General features: G+C 46.7%; 1 protein-coding gene across 7 annotated transcripts in view; it reads left to right on the top strand.

The window, feature by feature from the left end:
• FAM131B (family with sequence similarity 131 member B) overlaps positions 1-24,341 on the top strand; it is an 87,321-nt gene that overhangs the window by 35,513 nt on the left and 27,467 nt on the right. For all 7 annotated transcript variants that reach the window (XM_074934644.1, XM_074934662.1, XM_074934654.1 and 4 more), the window contains exon 2: positions 18,464-18,573. In XM_074934644.1, the coding sequence (XP_074790745.1) occupies positions 18,464-18,573 (110 nt within the window). The remainder of the gene's footprint in view (positions 1-18,463; positions 18,574-24,341) is intronic.

Below are 24,341 nucleotides of genomic sequence, written 5' to 3'. Positions count from 1 at the left end.
CAATAAACGTTTGTGTTTGCTTGGGGAGGTGCATTCTTGTTAGAAAATAACCCAGAGGAGTAGAGGGAGGGAAGGGAATCTGGGGTGTGGAGGGTTTGAATTTTTTTGTGTTTCTGTGATTTGTCTCCTTTGGTGTGGCGGTTCAATGATGAGACAGAACACAGGTTTATCCAAGCAAGCAAGCTGGTTAGCTGAAAAGGGCTGCTCCCTGTCAGCTTTCCACCTTCCCTTTTATTATATTTCTCCCCCCTGCGCATTACCTACTTCCACCGCAAAAAGACACAACAAAGGAATACATGACTTTGATTAATATTCTTATTTTCCAGCCTCTATCTACTACAATCCTAATTCTCAGGCCTTGAGGCCAGGCCAAGGAAGCTTCCCACGATTACTGTCCTTTAATTAACTTCCCAGGGTTCATATCTGGTCCTCGTCCTTGGATGGAGCAATGTGTTGCTCCTACACAACGGTCAGGGTGTGCCCTGACTGTTTCCAGGTGGATGGACTAAACATGAACCCTTCATTCCCCCGATTTTTGTTTAATTATACTCGGCCATCTCATGGTAGTCGTCAATTTGCTTTTGCAAGCAATTTAACTCCCAGACTGACAAGGACATAACTCGGGGAGCTTGCCAGGGCGAATCTCTACAAAGCCTTAGCAAAGAGGAAATACATTGTACACAGCAGCAGCAAAAAATAAGCCCAATGATCACAAACACAGCATAACCAAAAAGTTGTCGCAGCCATCCTAGAGATGGCAGCCAACCTGTAAGCCAATTCCAAAAGCCCTCAAACCCCACATCTTGACGTATGTGTGCCGTAAGATTGGCCAACTCGGCCAGTCTAGATTCTATGGAACGACTATTATCAGTTAAATTAAAACAACACATATGCCGAAACGTGGAACAGCCTAGGTGATGTTTTAAGAGCAGAAAATCAATGGCTGCTCTGTTATCCAAGATTGCATCCCTTAATTCATGTTGCTCTGCATTAAGTAGGGCAATTGCCTGGGATGTTGTATTAATTGCCTTCGCTGCAAAGCACGCCAGGGTATTTAAGGTTCTGGCTGTATAAGTGGCAAGCCCGGGGACCCCAACAATGGAGGCCGCTAAAGCAGTATACTCAGCGCGACTAAAAAGCTCAACATCTGCAACACAATTATCTGAAAGGGGTACACTTCTTTTACTGTGCCTTTGGCTGGCAAAAGGCAATATAAGCGTCATTCTACTAAGACAGCAAAGGGTGCCATCACTTAAATTTGCAGGAATATAACTAAAGGTGCGTGAGCCACAGGTAAAAAACCACCCTGATGGTAGGATGATATGGCCATAATTGTATGAGACATTCACGGCGTGGGAACAATTTAAAAGGGGTTGAGGAATTTGCCGACAGCCCAAGGGCACCTTTGTACTAGTGCAGTTAACCACACGTGCACAGGTGACATTGTTGGCCCCGGCCGGGTACGGTGTGTGGAGGGATATAGCCGTGTGAGGCAAGGTATAGTTGGCCGGGCCCCAATTAGCCATGCCAGAGTACTGGGAAGAGAGATTCGCGTAAGCAGCGAGCATTGTCTTATTCCCTATTTCCTCAGGGTGATGACATACTGGTATAAGGCATGTACCTAACAATTCTCCGGCTGCTACAGAATCAGACAAACAAAAGTGGGTAACATTTGCTATTGAAGCCAATCTATCCCATATGTTATATGTCATTCGGGCCCGTAACGGGGGAAGCGCTCCCGAGCCAACCCCTACAGGAAATAGCAGACACAAAAGGCATACAATCAGCACAGAATTAGCAGTGATTTGGGCGAGAATCGCCACAAACAAAGTCTCAGGAGTCTCTGGCTGTTGATTTGCTGCCAGTCTTCGTTGAGCCGCCGCGACCAATGCTTTTACTGCTCCCCATGTCACGGGCTGGCTTGGGACGCTACGCCTCTTCCGTTTCCGTCCCGCCGCTGTCGACCCGGGAGGCACCACGTTCTCCTCCAAGGTCAGCTGAAACTCCGGTATGGGGTTCGACAGCCCCTGGCGCCATGCCATGCTGTTTCAGTGCCGGTCGCACACACCGGGCTGGAACCCACAACGGTCCTGCAGGGAGAGACACAGCAGCATATCCCCGACCCCAAGTGATTAGAGGTACTGGGCCCAGCCACTGCGGATCGGGCAGCTGACGGTAAAAGACACGCGGTCTTTCCAGTACCTCAGATTTGTGAAAATGGCGATCCGCGGGGGTCTGCTGATCTGCGTTCAGCGTTAAATTATTTAAAGTAAACAAAAGGATATGCATTTGTTGTTGAATGTCTCCTAAGGTTCGGAGACGCAGCTCCCCTTGTTTTAATTGTTTATCAAGCAAGGTTTTGAGCGTGCGATTGGCACGTTCAACAATGGCTTGGCCCGTGGAATTATAAGGGATCCCGTGTTTAAGACGGACGTTCCATTGGGCGCAAAAAGTGGAGAGGGCTGTGGAGCAGTAAGCTGGGGCATTATCCATTTTAATTTGGCTTGGGCGACCCATAACAGAAAAACAGGCTAGCAAATGGTGAATAACTTTAGCAGTGGCTTCCCCACGCTGTGGGGTTGCCCACAGAAATCCCGAATAAGTATCAACAGAAACATGTAAAAAGGAATAGGGGCGGAACTGTGGCACATGAGTGACATCCATTTGCCATAGCTGATTTGCTGCGGTACCTCTGGGGTTAACGGCATAAGAAAAAGTAGGAGCAGCAGCGGCACAGTGGGGGCAGGAACGAACAATGGAACGTGCATGATCAGCAGGAATGTGAAACTGCCGGGCCAAAACAGAGGCAGACTGATGGAAAAAGGCATGGCTTTCAATGGGGTCAGAAAAGAGGGAATTTACCTGACCACGTAACGCGCGATCAGCGCGTGCATTGCCCTCAGTGAGTGACCCAGGCAGAGGGGTATGACTGCGAATATGAGCAACAAAATAAGGGAAATTACGAGTGGAAATAAGATATTGCAAAGACAAAAATAGGCGAAGGAGGTCCGCATCGACCTGAGGGGTAATGAGGGCAAGGGGTAAATGATCAATCACTTGATAAACATAATGGGTGTCCACAATTAAATTAAAGGGACAATCAGCGAAAAGTTGAAAGGCTAAAATAACAGCAGCCAGTTCTGAACGCTGCGCGGAACGCTGAGGCAGTGTAAAACGAGAACGCCAACGAGGGGGGTCACCTGATTGATAGGTGATGACACCTCGATGTGGAGAGCCATCAGTAAAAAGAGTAACAGCAGAAACAATGGGTTGAGAGCGGCTAAGACGATGAACAATTAGAGGCACCTTTTGTGTAATTACCAACCGAGGATCTTTTGGGGGATTATAAGAAATTTCTCCCACATAATCACAAAGAGCAACCTGCCAAGCCAAAGAGGTGTGGCACAAGGAATCAAATTCACTACGGGACAAGGGGAACACAATATCAACTAAATCAGTGCCAGTAAGTTGCACTGCACGGTGGCGGGCTTTACGAACAAGATCAGACAGGGCATCTAGATATGGGTAAATATTCCGAGGAGGAGTGGAGGAGAGGTACAGCCACTCTATGATAGAGACGGCTGTATTCGTACGGGGTACAAACAGAGCCGCAGTGGGCGTATGAGGGGTGGCAAGAAGAATCAGCCGTAGGGGACGGACCTCAGGGGGTCTGTCCACAAACTGCTGACTTAATGCTGCATTAATTTGTCGAATGCAGGCAATGTGCTCTTTAGTGATGGCAATAACTGCACCCGGTGCTCGGGCTCCACGTAGGAGCTCGAACAACGGCTGCAGCATTGAGGTGGGGAGACGAAAATAGGGCCGAATCCAATTTAAATGACCCAAAATTTGTTGTAATTTAACAAGGGTTAGGGGTTGAGGTAGAGTTAGTGCCGGACGAACCGGAGCAGCATAGGTTTGTAAAACCTTATGGCCGAGGTAGTGGTAGGGATAAGAGCGTTGGATTTTTTCTGGTGCCACCAACAGGCCATTTTGGCCGAGGATTTGAGACAAAGATTCAATCTGTTGTTCCGTGACCTGGGGACCACTAAGCAAAATGTCATCCATATAATGGTAGACCTTTAGCGTAGGGTACCGGGCACGAAAAGGGGTGAGGGCCCGATCCACAAAAAGCTGACACAAGGTTGGACTATTTTGCATTCCCTGGGGTAAGACCTTCCACTGATACCTTTGAGAGGGTTGCTGATTATTATATTGTGGCACCGTGAACGCGAATTTTTCGCGATCTTGTGGGCAAAGGGGGATGGTGAAAAAACAATCTTTTAAATCTAACACACAGAGCTGATCGGTTTGAGGAATTAAATTTGGATTTGGTAATCCATATTGCAAGGGGCCCATAGGTTGGATGCATTTATTTATTTCCCTTAAGTCATGCAACAGCCGCCATGCACCAGATTTTTTCTTAATAACGAACACCGGGGTGTTCCAGGGACTAGTAGAGCTTTCCAAGCGCTGTGCCAGCAAATGCTGCTGCACAAGCGATTGAAGCGCTTTTAGCTTTTCTAGAGGGAGGGGCCACTGGTCAATCCAGACGGGCTCTAAGGATTGCCATACCAAGGGCAATGCGGAGGGCAATGTGGGTGAGGGAGGATTTTGAGCCATCAGATATTAATATCGAGGGTGGTGTCCAGCTTTGCGAGTAAATCACGGCCCCAAATATTGAGGTGGACAGGGAGCACAAAAGGGCGGATAGTAGCAAGGGTACGGCCTCCCGGTTTAGAGACTGTGACCCAAGACAAACTCTGTCGCCCGGGTTTACTACCCCCGATCCCCCACAACTCTTTAGAAGGAACCGTAGGCCAACTAACCGGCCACTCTGGATCACGAATCACCGTAACGTCAGCTCCAGTGTCCACCAGCCCTGTGAAAGGAACATCATTTAAGAGAAGTGTTAACTGAGGTTTCGAGGGGCGGACTGACATTGTCAGAGCAACAAGTGGAGAGGACGTGCTGTGAGACGGCGAGTGAGACAACGTTGATCCAAAGCCGCCTCCGCCCCGAGTTCGATCCTCGGCAGCTGGCACCTGATAGGGGACTAAAATCAATTGTGCAATTGATCGTCCACGCGGGAGCGACTGTGGAAGATGAGTCCACACCTGAACCTTAATAATGCCGGTGTAATCGGCATCAATGACCCCGGGGATGACAAAAAAGCCCTGTTTCCCAGCATGAGAGCGAGGGAGAACGAGACCCACAAAGCCGGCAGGGAGAGGTCCCGTCACCTGGGTAGGTATGGCGCAGACCTCCCCTGGCAGCCGAAAATCAGTGTCCTCCTGCATGATCAAATCAAGCCCTGCACTTCCAGCAGTCGCCGCCCTCATAGAGTCTATGGATTTTAAGGCAGAGGAACGGTTGTCTGAGTGGGAAACACCCCCGTTTGGCCCTGGGTTCGGGGAGGACCCGCCGCGCGGTTTCCCGGCCCGCTACGACACTGATTAGCCCAGTGATAGCCCTTCCGACACTTGGGGCACTTTTTTGAGGGTCGGGCGGGTGCCTTTGATGAGCGGCACTCCCGCTGGAAGTGACCCTCCTTGCCACAGCGGTAACAACGCTTCCCCTCTTTCCCGGTTCTTTTTAGGGCGGCAGCCAGAACTCCAGCTTTATGTGCTTGGGTTCCGATGTTTTGGCACGCCCGTAGCATGTCTGAGAGCTCTAAAATGCCAGAGGCTTGCGCCGTCTGGAGAGCGCGGCGGCAATCCTCATTTGCATTTTCAACTGCCATTTTTAACAGGATCTCCTGAGCTGCCGCAGCGTTATCCACCTGTCGGAGGATAGCCTCTTGCAATCTGTTGGTAAAATCCAGAAAGGACTCTGATGCACCCTGACGGATACTAACAAAGCTTTTAGTAGGCTTGCCTGAATCCGGGACCTTCCGGAAAGCATGCTGGGCGCAGGTGGAAATAAGGGGGAAGAGGGCCTGAGGGAGTTGAGTTTGCATCTCAACGGTAGCAAACGGTCCCTCCCCTGCCAAGTGCTCAAAAATAATACCTTCCGCTCTATGAATCTGGGCCTGGCGTTCCGCCTCCTGCCGATACTCACTAATCCAAATAACATATTGACTGGGTGACAGCATCATGCGCAACAGCGCCTTCCAATCTTCAGGGATCAGGGAGTATCCACTACCTAGCCCTTCAATGAGACCACGCACAAACGTGCTAGTCAGACCGAACTCGCGAATTGCTTTCTTTACCTCTCTAATCACCGAGTAAGGCAAACTGACCCAGGTTCCAACCGGGTTGCCCTGGCCATCGTTCTGCCAGGTCACCGGACAAACCGAGACCAGCTCAGCCAGCTCCTCTGCTGTAAGATCTGAGCGAGCCTTCGCTGCGTGAACCATTTGTTGCACCAGCGAAAGCCTCTGAGCAGATGCAGACGACCCCCTAGGGGGCCCCGAAGCATGGGGTTTCAGGGGGGGATGGTAATCACAGACCGGCTCTGGCGGGGAAGGTAAGGGAGGCGGTGGTAATAAAGGCACTGGGAGCAAAGCAGGGAGAGGGATGGCTGCAGGAGCCGACGGCGGTGGCGAAATCGGCAGCCCCTCTGTTGGTGCGGGAGAGGGTTCTTCCGAAGCGACACACTGTGTTGCATCGGTAGGAGGGGGGGTGGCTGCAGGAGCCGACGGCGGTGGCGAAATCACCAGCCTCGCGAGGGAGGGCCTGTCCGAGGCAACACGCTGTATCGCATCGCGGCAGAGGTGCCAGGCATGTAAAGCCTGCACGGGCGCCCGAGGCTCTTTGTGCAATGTCTGGCCCAACCGCTCCCAGTCCGCTAGCTTAAGGGTTCCGGCTTCAGGGTACCACGGGCACTGGGCACTCACCTCCTGTAGCAGGAGAGTGAGTTCTCGAGCGGGGCAGTCATGCTGAGCCTTACGCAGCAGATACTGTAGCTCATTGCGGTGTTGCACTTGCAAAGCAGAGAGGGAGCTTCCCATACTTACCACAATGAAAAATACTCACCGGGATCCGCGAAGCGGATGAGTGACGCGTCTGAAACCCTTGCCAGGCGAGGTGAGTGCTGAGGGCCCCACGTTTGGGCGCCAGTTGTGGCGGTTCAATGATGAGACAGAACACAGGTTTATCCAAGCAAGCAAGCTGGTTAGCTGAAAAGGGCTGCTCCCTGTCAGCTTTCCACCTTCCCTTTTATTATATTTCTCCCCCCTGCGCATTACCTACTTCCACCGCAAAAAGACACAACAAAGGAATACATGACTTTGATTAATATTCTTATTTTCCAGCCTCTATCTACTACAATCCTAATTCTCAGGCCTTGAGGCCAGGCCAAGGAAGCTTCCCACGATTACTGTCCTTTAATTAACTTCCCAGGGTTCATATCTGGTCCTCGTCCTTGGATGGAGCAATGTGTTGCTCCTACACAACGGTCAGGGTGTGCCCTGACTGTTTCCAGGTGGATGGACTAAACATGAACCCTTCACTTTGGAACTGTGGCTTTTGTTTTTTTGTTTTGAGGTTTTTATTTAATCAATATGCGCACTGAGAGATGTAGTGTAGCCAGCAGACCCTTCAGTGAACTGTGGTTGCCAGGCCAGGATTTAGGGAGACCCTGTGTTAACACTAAGCAATTCCCAGGTTCTGTTAGAAATTCTGGACCAGAGAGGACCACTGCCTCAAGAGAGAATCCTCCTTATACTCATCATACTCTCATCCTGACTCTTCTCTTTGGAAATGTGTCTGTGTCTAAGCTCTAACGTGCCTGTTCATGTTATCATACAATACTGAAACCTCACTTGTCTTTTAATCATGTGCCCTAATCTGCTTCTGCTCTACTCTATCCAAGGCAATAACATGGTTTGGGGACACTGTTAAAACAACGGGTCCCAATTACGCTATTGGATGGAAGCATGTTTTGAATGTGAGATGGAATATCTGCACAGTTACTGGGTCTCTACCTCCCACCTGAAGAGCAGTGGTTTGCTGGATGACATGTGCTCTGCATCAGATGGCATTTGATTCCTTTTAGTTTTAGCTTAAGTAAAGTTTAGCTTTCTAAAAGGAATGAATTATTTTTTTCTACTGTGAATGTCAGCCGGTGAGTGCCCCCTGGTTCCCTTCGTTGTCACATATTTCCTCCTGGAGGAGTTTCCTCAGGCTCCTCTATGTGTCACAGCCAGCCACCCCTGGCTCCCATCAATCCTAAGAGTCTGGGTAACAGGCAAGAGGAAATGCAAACTCTCATTGATTAAAAGAAATTTGATATAATTGGCATTGCTGAAACCTGCTGGGACAATTCACATGATTAAAGTATTAAAATCACTAGTTACAACTAGGGTTGCCCTTCCCCGAGGCCACGCCCCCTGCACTGGCCCTTCCCCAAGACCCTGCCCCCCGCTGACTATATTCCCCCTCCCTTGGTGGCTCGCTCTCCCCCACCCTCACTCACTTTCACTGGACTGGGGCAGGGGGTTGGGGTGCGTGAGGAGGTGAAGGCTCTAATTGGGAGTGTGGCCTCCAGGGTGGGGCCAGAAATGAGGGGTTCAGGGTGCGTGAGGGGGCTCCAGGCTGGGGCAGGGGGTTCGGTGCCTGAGGGGGTGAGGGCTCTGTCTGGGGGTGCAGGCTCTGGGGTAGGGCCAGAGATGAGGGGTTTGGGATGCAGGAGGGGGCTCCAGGCTGTGCGGTGGGGCAGCGGGGTTCAGGGTGTGGGAGGTGGCTCTGGGCTGTGACAAGGAGTTGGGGTGAAGGGGGGTGAGGGCTCCATCTGGGGCTGCAGGCTCTGGGGTGCAGGAGGGGGCCATGGGTTTGGGGGGGCTCAGGGCTGGGGCAGGGGTTTGGAGCTTGGGGTTGGGGCACAGACTTACCTCCGGTAGCTCCTGGCCAGCAACTCAGCAGGGGGTGCTAAGGCAGGCTTTCTGCCTGTCCTGGCTCCGCACTGTGCCCCGGAAGTGGCCAGCAGGTCTGGCTCCTAATCAGAGGCGTGGCAGGCTCTCGTCCGCAGGTTCCCAGCCAGCGGGAGTGCGCAGCTGGTGCTTGGGTAGCACCCCCGCCTAGGAGCCAGACCTGCTGGCCCCTTCCGGGGCGCAGCGCAGAGCCAGGACAGGTAGAGACTAGCCTGCCTTAGTGCCGCCGCACTGCCGACCAGACTTTTATGTGCCCAGTCCATGGTGCTGACCGGAACCACCAGGGTCCCTTTTCTGCTGGGTGTTCTGGTTGAAAACCAGACACCTGGTCACCCTAGTTACAACTGTAGTGCATTGAAAACTGAATTGAAATTGTAAGCTATCACTTTAAATGCTCAGGGTTTTTCCTGGTCCTGCTTGTGGGCTATGGGGCCCTGTAGGGAAGTGTGTAGCTACTTTGTCATTAGGTTTAGTGACTTTTTGGTTTCCCTAGTGAAAAAATAAGTGTCAAAGTGACCAGTGACAAATCTAGCGACTTTCACTGTAAATTACAGTGACATTCAGAGAAAGAAGTCACCAATATATATAATCACAAAATCGTTCAGAAGCAGCTCAATACTGTTAATAAAATCCATTCCATGTTCTTCTTACTACATTCTTTTGCACACCAAGTCAATGTCATTATGTCTCAACTGAGCATGTCCTTGGAAGGAATCACACTCCAGGGCTTCTTGGGCTAAGATTACTATAATCTGCAGGTGAAGAAAAGTAGTTTCTGGAGGCTAATTAAATACTTTGCTAAAGCCAGATACACTTCGGAGAGAGCTGCACATTAGCCAGGGCTTGTTTTATCCAGATATGTTCTTTGTGATGCAAAGATAGATGGCTAATGAAGTAGGCAGAGTGGGAGAGGCAAGTTAGCCAGTGAGGAGAGCTGCACAGATGGAAGATGGGGTGGGATGAGACAGGGCCGTGTGCCCCAATGGGGCAAGGGCATCATGCCTCCAGGGATGAAGCCCTTACTCCAGGATCAAACGTGGAGCTAGCTTGATTTCGGCTCCCCTTTACTCCTTCTCCTGCCTTGGCCTGGGGTTAGCTGCCCACCTGTTTTCAGAAATCAAACTCAGGGGTGGGGAAGGGGTCTGGCTAGCAGATTTTTGTTTTTAAATCTACTTTCTTGGCTCCCTGCAGCACTGAGGTCAGGTGAGGCGAATGCCCTCTTCCCCCTGGCTCTGGGCTCTCCCTTTCACTAACCTGTTGACTCAAATCCAGGCTGGCAAGAGCTGCAGTGTACAAAGCGCCATTCCCAATAAGCAGAGGGCTGCCGTTTCCTTCTCAATGAGCAGAGGGCACCCCCCTGATAATGACAGTGTACTGTTGTAGTTGCTTCTGGTGTGCAACAGAATGTAGTAAGAAGAGCATGGAATGGATTTTATTAACACTATTGAGCTGCTTCTGAACGATTTTGTTACTATACTTGCCTGGGCACACGTGTGTGTGTGTGTGTGTGTGTGTGTATTAGGGCTGTCGATTAATCGCAGTTAATTCATGTGATTACCTCAAAAATTAACAGTGATTAATGAATCACATTGTTAAACAATAGAATACCAATTGAAATTTATTAAATATTTTTGGATGTTTTCCTACATTTTCAAATATATTGATTTCAATTACAGAATACAAAGTGTACATTTATATTATTATTTTTATTACAAATATTTGCACTGTAAAAAATGATAAACAAAATAAATAGTATTTTTCAGTTCACCTCATACAAGCACACTAGTGCAATCTCTTTGTCATGAAAGTGCAACTTAAAAATGTAAATTTTTTTGTTATATAACTGCACTCAAAAACAACACAATGTAAAACTTTAGAGCCTCCAAGTCTATTCAGTCCTACTTCTTCTTCAGCCAATCACAAAGAGAAACAGGTTTGTTTACATTTATGGGAGATAATGCTGCCCGCTTCTTATTTACAGTGTCACCTGAAAGTGAGAACAGGCATTTGCATGGCACTTTTTTAGTTGGCACTGCAAGGTATTTACGTGCCAGATATGCTAAACACTCATATGCCCCTTCATGCTTTGGCCACCATTCCAGAAGACATGCTTTCGTATTGATGACTCTCATTAAAAAAATAATGTGTTAATTAAATTTGTGACTGAACTCCTTGGGGGAGAATTGTATGTGTCCTGCTCTGTTTTATCCTCATTATGCCATATATTTCATGTTATAGCACTCTCAGATGGTGACCCAGCACATGTTGTTCATTTTAAGAATACTTTCACTGCAGGTGTGACAAAACACAAAGAAAGTACCAATATGAGATTTCTAAAGATAGCTACAGCACTTGACCCAAGGTTTAAGAATCTGAAGTGCCTTACAAAATCTCAGCGGGAGAGATATGGAGCATGCTTTCAGAAGTCTTAAAAGAGCAACACTCTTACGCAGAAACTACAGAACCCGAACCACCAAAAAAGAAAATCAACCTTCTGCTTGTGGCATCTGACTCAGATGATGAAAATGAACATGTGTCAGTCCACACTGCTTTGAATTGTTATCAGGCAGAACCGGTCATCAGCATGGACGCATGTCCCCTGGAATGGTGGTTGAAGCATGAAGGGACATATGAATCTTTAGCGCATCTGACATGTAAATATTTTGTGACGCGGCTACAACAGTGCCATTCCTGTTCTCACTTTCTGGTGACATTGTAAACAAGAAGCAGGCAGCATTATCTCCTGCAAATGTAAACAAACTTGTTTGTCTGAGCAACTGGCTGAACAAGAAGTAGGACTGAATGGACTTGTAGGCTTTAAAGTTTTACATTGTTTTATTTTTGAATGAAGTTTTTTTGTACATAATACTACATTTGTAAATTCAATTTTCATGATAAAGATATTGCACTACAGTACTTGTATGAGGTGAATTGAAAAATACTATTTCTTTTGTTTTTTTACAGTGCAAATACTTGCAATAATAATAAGCATAAAGTGAACACTGTATGCTTTGTATTTTGCGCTGTAACTGAAATCAATATATTTGAAAAAGTAGAGAACATCCAAAAATATGCAAATAAATGGTACTCTATTATTTTTTTAATAGCGTGATTAATCACAATTAATTTTTTTAATTGCTTGACAGCCCTAATATATAATTCTCTGTTGAATTCTCTGGACATTTTTTTTTAGTGACATTTTTACTCCTTTTGAGTGCTTAAATAGCTACATCTAGTGACTTTTCAGGGTTTGTCTGGTGACTTCTTGGTATGTGGAGTTGGCAACACTGCAAAGAGCCAGTAAGTTGGGATGAGTTGTGCCTCTCTGCCTTAGGGAGCAGCCTGCTTTGTCTCTTCAGTTATGTGGTTCTTTTGTGTTATCGTTCTGAATGTTAAGCAATAAAGTAGTGTTACTTTGCAACCCTCTGGCAAGAGTATTTTATGTTTCTATTTAACTTTGCTGTGTGCATGCCATGAACATAACAACAACCTGTTCAGGAAAGACAGGGTAGGTGAAAAAGGTGAGGAGTGACACTCTACATTAAAGACACCCTTACCTGTTTTAGAGATATTGATAAGTCAGAGGCACAGTATCTCGAATGCACAGGGATCAATGTGCTAACAAGCAGGGGGTACTTTTGTAAGTTATAGATAATTGTCTAACACAAAAGGTATTGCACCCAACATGAGGTAACTATTTTGGGCCTCATTATGATGGATAAAGATGAATTACTCACTGGACTGGAAGTGGGTGGTTGCCATGGGGACCAGTGATCATGACCTGATTACATTCAAAATGGGCACTGGTGCAATCACTGCTGGAATACTGTGTACAGTTCTGGTGTCCACAATTCAAAAAGAATGTTGGTAAATTTGAGAGGGTTCAGAGAAGAGCCACAAGAATGATTAAAGGATTAGAAAACCTGCCTTACAGTGATAGAGGCAAGGAGCTCAATCAAGCAGAGGAAGGTATAACCAGAGCCAATAGCTGGAAGTTGAAGCTAGACAAATTCAGACTGGAAATAAGATGTAAATTTTTAATAGTGAGTGTAATTAACCATTGAACAATTTACTAAGGGTTGTGGTGGATCTCCATCACTGACAGTTTTTAAATCAGGATTGGATTTTTTTAAAAAGATCTGCTCTAGGAATTATTCTGGGGAAGTGTAAAGGAGTTCACTCACTGCAGGTGCACCTCCTTTTGGGTACATCTGGAATGAGCACTCGCCCTGTCTGGCACCCCCTTTTGCTGGTTGCTCAGACTGTGGCCCTTCTCTCTTTGTGATTCAGAATGCTCCATCTTCATGACTCAGCCATCTGTCCAGGTCACTATATAATCCTCCTCTTCTGAAGTAACAAAGTCCCACCATACACTGTCTTAGATGGTCTTCCATTCCAGATCTCCAGGTCCTGTGCCACTTTCCCAGTGGCTGACTGGGGAACCCTCCCTCTACAGTGGGTTCCCACCCTGGAGCCAGCAGCCAAGTTCTGCCAGTTCCATTCCATGATGCTGTTTCCTTGGGCTTCTTCCTACCCAGCCTTTCTTCCCCGCAACTTCTCTGGGTTGACCCTTTAGGGCTAGGATCCTAGGACTGATCCTCTCCCCTGGGTTTCCTCCTCACCACCTCTCTGTTCCCAGAGAGTGACTGCAGACTCCCTCTCTGCAGCCCTCTACTGCTGTCAACTTCCTGCCTTTACACTAACCAGCCTGCTCCTGCCTAGGTGGGCTCCATTAAGCCTGGCTCCCCTTCCAGGTGCAGCCAGGTACCATTATTGACCTCCTAGGCCCACATTAACCCTGTCAGCACCTGTGTGGGCTACACACCTCATCATAGGAAGTTCTATGGCCTGTGTAACACAGGAGGTCAGACTAAATTATCACAATGGTCCCTTCCAGCCTTAGAATCTATGAACCTATGAAAAATAGAGGACAGTCCCAATCAGTATATATATCTTTCTTGATTGTGATATATATAATTACATTTGCTGCCTTCATGAACAAAACTGATTGTGAGGAAAAATTTAGGCAGAAAAATATGCCTGAAAATTGGTAGCTTTTAAGAAGAGTTTTTTTAGCTGGCCAAAAAGACATGATTCCACAATCAAGGAAGAGGACAACTTTGGCTAAAAGCCCAGGTGGGTTCAGTGGTGAAGTGATGGCAGCATTTAGAAATAAAAGAACAATATATTACAAATGGAAAAAAGGGGAATTAGAAAGTAATCAGTATAAATTAGAAGCTATAAAGTGGAGAAAATGTGTAAGGAAAGATAAAGACATCAGGGAAAAATCCATGGCTGACAGGGCTAAGAATAACAAGACGGAGTTTTTAAAGTACATTAGGAACCAACAAACTCCTCGAAACCGTAAAAATAAATCCATTACTATGCAGAGATGGTAAAAATGTTAATAAAGATGTAGAAATGGCAGAAGTCTTCAATAAATATTTCTATTTTGTATTTCATAGAATCATAGAATATCAGGGTTGGAAGGGACCTCAGGAGGTCATCTAATCCAACCCCCTGCTCAAAGCAGGACCAATCCCCAACTAAATCATCCCAGCCAGGGCTTTGTCAAGCCTGACCTTAAAAACTTCTAAGGAAGGAGATATCACCACCTCCCTAGGTAACGCATTCCAGTGTTTCACCACCCTCCTAGTGAAAAAGTTTTTCCTAATATCCAACCTAAACCTCCCCCACTGCACCTTGAGACCATTACTCCTCGTTCTATCATCTGCTACCACTGAGAACAGTCTAGATCCATCCTCTTTGGAACCCCATTTCAGGTAGTGGAAAGCAGCTATCAAATCCCCCCTCATTTTTCTCTTCTGCAGACTAAACAATCCCAGTTCCCTCAGCCTCTCCTCATAAGTCATGTGTTCCAGTCCCCTAATCATTTTTATTACCCTTCGCTGAACTCTTTCCAATTTTTCCACGTCCTTCTTGTAGTGTGGGGCCCACAACTGGACACAGTACTCCAGATGAGGCCTCACCAATGTCGAAAAGAGGGGAACGATCACGTCCCTCGATCTGCTGGCAATGCTCCTACTTATACGTCCCAAAATGCCATTGGCCTTCTTGGCAACAAGGGCACACTGTTGACTCCTATCCAGCTTCTCGTCCACTGTAACCCCTAGGTCCTTTTCTGCAGAACTGCTGCCTAGCCATTCTGTCCCTAGTCTGTAGCGGTGCATGGGATTCTTCCGTCCTAAGTGCAGGACTCTGCACTTGTCCTTGTTGAACCTCATCAGATTTCTTTTGGCCTAATCCTCTGTATCCTATCCCTACCCTCCAGTGTATCTACCTCTCCTCCCAGTTTAGTGTCATCTGCAAACTTGCTGAGGGTGCAATCCACACCATCCTCCAGATCATTTATGAAGATATTGAACAAAACCGGCCCCAGGACTGACCCTTAGGGCACTCCACTTGATACCGGCTGCCAACTAGATATGAAGCCATTGATCACTACCCGTTAAGCCCGACGATCTAGCCAACTTTCTATCCACCTTATAGTCCTTTCATCCAGCCCATACTTCTTTAACTTGATGGCAAGAATACTGTGGGACACCGTGTCAAAAGCTTTGCTAAAGTCAAGGAACAACATGTCCACTGCTTTCCCCTCATCCACAGAGCCAGTTATCTCGTTATAGAAGGCAATTGGATTAGTCAGGCATGACTTGCCCTTGGTGAATCCATGCTGACTGTTCCTGATCACTTTCCTCTCCTCTAAGTGCTTCAGAATTGATTCCTTGAGGACCTGCTCCATGATTTTTCCAGGGACTGAGGTGAGGCTGACTGGCCTGTAGTTCCCAGAATCCTCCTTCTTCCCTTTTTTAAAGATGGGCACTACATTAGCCTTTTTCCAGTCATCCGGGACTTCCCCCGATTGCCATGAGTTTTCAAAGATAATGGCCAATGGCTCTACAATCACATCCGCCAAGTCCTTTAGCACTCTCGGATGCAGCGCATCCGGCCCCATGGACTTGTGCTCGTCCAGCTTTTCTTTTTCCAGTCCCCCCACAGAGGGCTGGTCACCTCCTCCCCATGCTGTGCTGCCCAGTGCAGTAGTCTGGGAGCTGACCTTGTTCGTGAAGACAGAGGCAAAAAAAGCCTTGAGTACATTAGCTTTTTCCACATCCTCTGTCACTAGGTTGCCTCCCTCATTCAGTAAGGGGCCCACACTTTCCTTGACTTTCTTCTTGTTGCTAACATACCTGAAGAAATCCTTCTTGTTACTCTTAACATCTCTTGCTAGCTGCAACTGCAGGTGTGATTTGGCCTTCCTGATTTCACTCCTGCATGCCCGAGCAATATTTTTATATTCTTCCCTGGTCATTTGTCCAATCTTCCACTTCTTGTAAGCTTCTTTTTTGAGTTTTAAATCAGCAAGGATTTCACTGTAAAGCCAAGCTGGTCGCCTGCCATATTTACTATTCTTTCTACACATCGGGATGGTTTGTCCCTGTAACCTCAATAAGGATCCATTAAAATATAGCCAGCTCTCCTGGGCTCCTTTCCCCCTCATGTTATTCTCCCAGGGGATCCTGCCCATCAGTTCCCTGAGGGAGTCCAAGTCTGCTTTTCTGAAGTCCAGGGTCCGTATTCTGCTGCTCTCCTTTCTTCCCTGTGTCAGGATCCTGAACTTGACCATCTCATGGTCACTGCCTCCCAGGTTCCCATCCACTTTAGCTTCCCCTACTAATTCTTCCTGGTTTGTGAGCAGCAGGTCAAGAAGAGCTCTGCCCCTCGTTGGTTCCTCCAGCACTTGCACCAGGAAATTGTCCCCTACACTTTCCAAAAACTTCCCGGATTGTCTGTGCACCGCTGTATTGCTCTCCCAGCAGATATCAGGGTGATTGAAGTCTCCCATGAGAACCCATCATTGATGATCTGGAAGTAAATATAAAATCATTGCTGATAAAATTTGCAGATGATACAATGATTAGCAGAGTGGTAAATAATGATGAGGGCTGGGCAATTATACAAAGCAATCTGGATCACTTGGTAGACTGGGCCAATTCAAGCAATGTGTGTTTTAATACAGCCAAATGCAAAATTATACATCTAGGAACAAGGAATGCTGGTCACACCTGCAGAGTGGGGGACCATATCCTCGAAAGTAGAGACTCTGAAAAGGATTTAGGGATCACAGTGGACAAGCAACTGAACATGAACTTTCAGTAATGCTGCGGGAAAAAAAAGACTAATGCAATTCTTGGATGTATAAACAGGGAAGTAGTGAGTAGGAGTAGGGAGTAGAGATGACATGGTATTTACCAGAAGTGCATTTTACCTGGTAAAATCATGGGGAAAACTAGTTAGTCCCAGTTTAAGGCATTTTCTGTTTTTAAAAAGGTTTCATTAATGCACACTACATTCTACTTAGTTTTAGTTACATATTCAAGTTGTGGTGTCATAAAGCAGTAGATTTGTAGATTAATTTAGAGTTGTACAAATAAAATGTAAACCTGCAGTGAGTGTAATACTAATATATATAATTATAATACTGAACATTGGACTGTCTATACATTCTGGTTCGGAATTTTCTCAAGGAAGTTGTACAGGTCATGACTCATTTCAGTTTTCCATATTATATAAACAGAAGTCAAAAACATTTGATTATATGAAAATGACAATAATGCAGAGTTGAAGCATTAAGCAATCAGAAGCATGCAGAGTTGCAAACTACTAGTCTGGGTCCACCTGGCCATACAGCATCCTGTAGCAGAAGACCAACTTTGAGGTAGTGGATAGACCGCACCTATTCCTCAGTTTTGAATGAATGTATTCCAAGTTTGAAAAGATTCGTTCTGTGCTTGCTGAACTTGCTGGCCACTGATGCCATTATTTTTCACAGTTTAACCCAGGTTTAAGCTAGTATGTACCCTGTCCTAAACTAGTTTTTCCCTGGAAATTGCCAACCCTGGTAGAGAGGTGGTTTTACCTCTGTACATGGCATTGCTGAGATAAGTACTTGAATACCATATCCAGTTCTGGTGTCCACATTTTTTAAAATGATGTTGGAGAATTGGAAAGGCTGTGGAGAAGAGCCACAAATTTGAGAGCTGGAGAAAATGCCTTACAGTGAGAGATTTATCAGTGAGAGAGCTTATCAAAAAGAAGACTGAGTGGTGATTTGATTATGGTGGATAAGTAACCTTCATGTGGGAGAAAATGTTGGGTACTGAAGGGCTCTTTAATCTAGAGAAAGACAGAACAAGAACTGGAAGTTGAAGCCAGACAAACTCAAATTAGAAATAAGACACAAAATTGTAACAGTGAGGGTGATTAACCACTGGAATAAACTACCAGCGGTGGATTCTCCATCCCATATCAGTGCTGAATACCTGACTAGAAGATATGCTTTAATCAAACACAAGTTATTGGGCTCAATACAGGGATCAGTGGATGAAACTGAATGGTCTGTTCTATACAGAGGTCAGTCTAAATGATCTAAAGGCCTGTTATGGCTTTAAGCTTTATGAATCTATGACACACACTCCTTCCTTTGCTGAACTCTCATGTAAAACCCCTTATAGCACTGTTTAAAGTGATGGAAGCAAGGAATCCTGACTGGATGTTGTGTCCCCGCAGGGAATGAGGTGATTGCAGTGGACTGGAAGGGATTGAAAGATGTGGACCAGATCAATATGGACAGCACCAGCTCGTTGCATGGGAGCAGCATCCACCGACCCTCCACTGAGGTGAGTGCCCATCCTATGCTCAGGGTGAGAAGACTAGAAAGTCTCAACCCCACTGAATACATATAAAGAGTCTGGGGTCACCAACCTCAGCTGGGAAAGACACAAAAGTCTTACTTGCACTAAAGACTTTGGGGCATCAATTTTCGGAAGTATCAGGGGATAGCCATGTTAGTATCCACAAAAACAACAAGGAGTCCTGTGGCACCTTAAAGACTAACAGATTAATTTGGGCATAAGCTTTCGTGGGTAGAAGAAGTGAGTTTTTTACCCATGAAATCTTATGCCCAAATAAATCTGTTAGTCTTTAAGGTGCCACTGGACTCCTTGTTAATTTTCAGAAGTGAAAGCTTTGATTTTCAGTTCCTAGAGTAGAACATTAAAAGTAGCTCAGGGTGAGTCTGAAAACCCTTTCAGTCTGAATTGCTTGAGTGCCGGCTTCGTTGGGAGGCCCTGGCATAGAACAGATCTACACTGTTGTGGGGAAACAAATGCAGTGGAAAAATTAACCACGCATTGTGTTTGGATCAGAACCAAGCCTGAGACCTGCTTTATTTAAGTATGCGCATACAGAGAGAGTCAGCCGGAGCTGCTCTGCCATGAACAGAAAATACGGGAGTTTATATAACCACAGATTGAAAACCACAATCTGTTAAGCATATTTCCTTCAACAGCATTTTCCTTATTTGGCAAATAGTGCAAGCTTCAACGGTAGCTTTGCCTTATTTGGAAAAAAGCAAAACAAGTTTTACCTGTTATTGACAGGTGCTTCCTTTGTGGTTAACGGTCTTTTCTAACTTCAAGCGGTTGTGGTTACATTTTTAAGCTGAGCTGTTGCTATCTGCCTCTTAATAGAATTTTCCTCACCCTCTTCTTTTGCTTTATACACACAGTTAGCTTGACCAAAGTTTTAGGCCTATTAGTTTAGGCCCATTAGATTTTTCTTCCACATTCCCCCCTTTGGTGCCATTTTTTTTTTTGGCACCACTAATTGGGCCTAAACTTCCATAGCCATCAGCCTGTTAATTTCCTCCTTTTCGTTCTCATGTTCTTTTGCCCAAGCAGTGTCATACATTTCATTTATAATCATTAGTGCCACCTGCTTCCTTGCACCGAGGCTGTCAGGTTTAGGGCTGGACAGGCAATGGTAAATACATCTTTTATAACAACAATAACACAATCCTATGCTAAACAGCAGTAAAAGCAATAACATTCCCATGGCGATAATATGATGTGGTTGGGATTGTCGAATAGCTTTAGTTACAAAACACAATACATCAGTTTTGGTACAAAAAGTAGACATTCTATAGGCAGTATAAAAGGCATTTTTTTCAGCTTGATATATATTTTGGAGCACGTGAATTTGTCCCTGTAATTCGGAAATTTTCTGAACCTTAGGTAAAATTGAAAGCAAATTTTGGAAACGGTCAGGTACTAAAGCAGTCCAGTTAAAGGGTATCTGGAACCTGAGGGCTAATTGTAGAGTTTTATCCTCAGGCCAATAAATGACATGATTGCCTGGGGCTGTGATGAGATTAAAATGTATGTCATTCAAGGTGGTGGTCTCAACATGCACACAGCTATTATTAGCTTGGAAAAGTAAGTGTCCTATCAGGGTAATTCTGTGTCCCATACCCTCCCAACAAATGTTGTCATGAATAGTAACAACCTCTCCTGGTTTTAGTTTACGTACACACTGAAGTTGAGGGCGTTCTAACGGCCAAAGTGTCCATTGGCTTCCAACCCCTAGCCAAATGTCGGGTGTTACTCCAGGAGCACTGACTACTGGGCAGACCAGGTAGTTTAAGTTCCCAAATGAATTATCCAGTCCCACATGCATCCTCCCCACGGACCCAGCAGGATTCGGTAGGTGGGAGCCCATATCCCTTTGATTGGCCTGTAGGCTTGGAAGGAGCACTGTGAACGTCTGCATTTCCACTCAGAAAATCTCCAAGTATGTCTCCACGGCCACAGATTAGGTGGAACTCCTGAGGTATTTGTAAGGGCAGTAGGCCATGCCTGATGTTCAAGATCCCTTTGAATGGCCATAAGCTGGTCATTCAGAAAATCCTGAACCTCCAAACAAGCCAGATCCCACTGCAATACCTTTCCAGCGTTGGTGATACCCAGTACCATTTCTGTTAACAGCTTTTGGGTCATTGAACTAAGGGCAGCGATAACGTGTAATTTGCCAACACCAGCCTGAACCTGGGCTAGCTGTGCTCCAGTAATAAGGCCCATGGCTTTTTCCAGCTGTCCCAATTTTTCCTCATGGTGCTGACCTTTATAGATATTCCAGACTGCAGCTACGCTATTTGCCCCATCCCATAGGTGTCCGGCTAAGTCCCTCCTTTTTCTAGCGGAAATCCAGGTCCGTTGCTGTGCCTGTCGAATGGCAGCTTCTTTTGAACAATTAGGATATATACAGGTAATCTGAAAACTAGATAAGGGTAGTGTAAATTTTACAGTCCCTAATGTAGCATTAATTACAGTCCATCGAAACTGCAACCCATCTCTTTTTGATGAAGTATTATACCACATTTGAAGGCTGAACACCTGTATATACTTTTGAGAGGCCTCAGCATCAATATCGTAGGACGGGGTGTACTGCAATATGGTGCAGTTTAAATTAGTAGTTATTGGGACATATTCAGTACAGGAAATTTTTTCAGCAGAGGAGCAAACTTTTTGGGTATTTGTTTGATTATTTACTAGTTGGGTAACCAAATAACAATAAGGGCCTTTTTGATTTATCAGGCTACAAACTCCGGGAATGGCCATCATATCTGTCCCATGATGGGCCCCATCAATTTCAATTTTCGACTTTTGGGGCTCAGTGGCGGTGATATCATATATTTCTATTTCCACCACCCCATCTGTTCTCCACTCAATCATTCGCTTATATGAACGGTCCTGAACCTTGAAAAATAATTTCTCTGAGCAAAATTTCCATAAATCACTAAATGTGAAGGTTTTGGCCATTGGGCTTCATTTGAATATATGGTATCGTCTACATTTGGGTAGGTTGTGGGGGCAGTGGTGAGGTTAATGGAGGAAGGGATGGTGGGTTTGGTGGTTGTGGTAGCAAGGCGTTTTTGATATTCATTGTCTGGAAGCCAATTAGGGAGGGCAGTGCAAGGTGAAGGCACTTGTCCAAAAACACAGGGCGCAGCCTGTGGAATAAACCCCAATACCCAATTAATACCACATTCCCAAGAATGGGACCCACAGGTTCCTCCTTGCCAATTTACAACATTCCATCTTTTCCACCAGGGCCAGTTCTTACTGTCTTTTGTGGTCAGAAATTCTTGTACCTTGGCTTCAGCAGAGCGGATGTTCCTTTTCCTTTCTTGGAATGTCCATGGTTTAGCATCATATAAGGGAGAGGTTACTGGCACTTTATTCGGTTCTTTGGAGGGGTTGTTTATTGGTAAATTGCTGGTGGCTTTGTGCATCCAAAGAAACATAACAGTATCATGAAAATTCAGCAATAGTAGCAAGAACATAGTTACACATACGAACCAAACAGAAGGCATCAGCCATTTTTGCATCATGGCTGATTCCTTTACTCTGACCGCGGGGTCAGTCATGGCAGTCGGGTGCCAGTGGGTGCTAGGCTCTCCACTGGACTTCTAAAGGCTTTGTTTTGGCCTTTGATCTCTGTTGTCCCCTTTACCAGCAGGCCTGAAGCCTTAACTGGCTATAAGGGCAAATCACTAGAGGTATCACTGTCTCTTCTTGAGGTAGTACCTAGGTTCCCTTTTGGGGCCTGAAGTGGGGTTGTCGTCACGGCCACTCTCGTTGCTTTCAGGAACTGGGTCTGGCGGTTGGAAATCCTCAGCGTCTGGGTTCAAGGGTGGCTTTATTTTCTTGGGAGGTGTGGATCCAGTTGACGAGTCCCTTGCACTTGACCGCTGTATGGGTGGTCAATAGGATCTGGTAGGGGCCCTTCCAACAGGGTTCCAAAGAAGTCTTTCTTTGATATACCTTAATATAAACCCAATCTCCAGGCTGAAGGGGGTGGCACGGTGTGTCAGCTGGTTCCACCAGGGCACTTTGGACCTGTGAGTGGATAGACCTAATGCAATGAATTAGCGTTTGACAGTATGTCATAACAGTATCATCGTTCAGTTGCAGGTCCAATTGACAAGGGAGTGGGGGAGGGGATGCCGGCATACGCATGGGTCTGGCCCTAAGGATTTCATATGGGGATAGGCCATGTTTGCATGCAGGTGTGCTTCTCATATACATGAGAGCAAGGGGTAGGGCATCAAGCCATTTAAGGCTGGTTTCGGCACAGATCTTAGAGATTTTGTTCTTTAGTTCCCCATTTTTGCGCTCAACCGCCCCTGCACTCTGGGGGTGATGAGCACAATGAAAGTGTTGGGTGATGTTAAGAGCCCTGCAAATCTGTTGCATGATTTGGCCTGTGAAATGGGTACCTCGTTCACTGTTAATAGAGAGAGGTAGACCAAACCGAGGAATAAAATCCCTCAACAATTTTTTTGCTACGGTGAGGGAATCAGCCTTGGCACAAGGGTAGGCCTCTATCCAACCACAATACATACAGACACAAACAAGAACATATTCATAAGAACAACATTTCAGCATGTTGATAAAATGGATTTGCATATTTACAAAAGGTCCCCACGGAGTGGGGTGTGCAGCGGGTTTTTTCTGAACTGGTCTGCCACTATTGTGGGCTAGGCAGATCAGACAAGAATTGCAGTACTGCTGTGCCATAATGGAGAAATTTGGGGCATACCAATGACGCAGTACTGAAGCGATCATCCCCCCTTTGCTCACATGCGCCAATCCATGGGACACACGGACAAGATAGGGGAGCACCACAAGGCATCCGGCTGCAAAGTACACCCATCCCGCCTCCATCCGTCCTTCTCTGGTTCTGGGGACGAATCTTGCATAAGAGATAAATCTTGGAGAGAGGCAGGCATGGGGGGGGGACTATGAACTGAGGAAAATAAAATCAAGTGGAGCCAGAGACCCGGAAAGGGCTGCCTGTCTGGCAGTAGCGTCTGCCAGTGCATTTCCTCTGGTAACATCATCATAAGGTTTTTGAGCAGTACATTTTACATTGGCAATGGCAGAAGGGAGTTGAAGGGCAGAGAGAAGGGCACCAACAAAGGGCCCATTACTAATTTTTGCCCCCGCTCCCCCCCCCCCCCCGAAGTGAGAAATCCTTGGTGTTTCCATAGTTGCCCATAATCATGAACCACCCCAAAGGCATATCGAGAGTCTGTGTAGATCAGGGGATGGCAACCTATGACACGCATGCCAAAGATGGCACGCAAGCCGATTTTTAATGGCACACTGCTGCCTGCCAAATCCCAGCCACCGGCCTCGCTCAGCCCGGTGCCGAACCCAGGCCAGGACCCTGGCAGGCAGCAGCGTGCCATTAAAACTCCTTCCCGCCCCGGCTCGCTCTTCTCCGCCGCTGCCCCCCCCCCGGGGCAGGGTGAAGAAGCTTGGTCCTGCCGGCTGCTGCTGCAGAGCAGGCAAGCTCCCCCCTCCCCTGCCTCTTCCCCCAGCATGCTGGGTTCCTGCCCCTCCTCCTCTCCCTCCCTGCCTCCGATCAGCTGATGGCCCTTGCGGAGCGGGGAGGGGGAGAAGCGGAGCCTCAGCATGCTTCCTGCTCTGGGGAGGAGGCAGAGAAGAGGAGGGGACGAGGCCTTGGGGAAGGGGGGTGGAATCAGGGCATATCCCCTCCAGCCCCCTGCCGTGAGCTGCTCAGGGCAGGGGGCTGGGAGCAC

The sequence above is a fragment of the Natator depressus genome, chromosome 1 (genome assembly GCF_965152275.1).
Source record: "Natator depressus isolate rNatDep1 chromosome 1, rNatDep2.hap1, whole genome shotgun sequence".
Lineage (NCBI taxonomy): Eukaryota > Metazoa > Chordata > Testudines > Cheloniidae > Natator > Natator depressus.
This window is presented reverse-complemented; position numbering and strand designations above follow the sequence as displayed.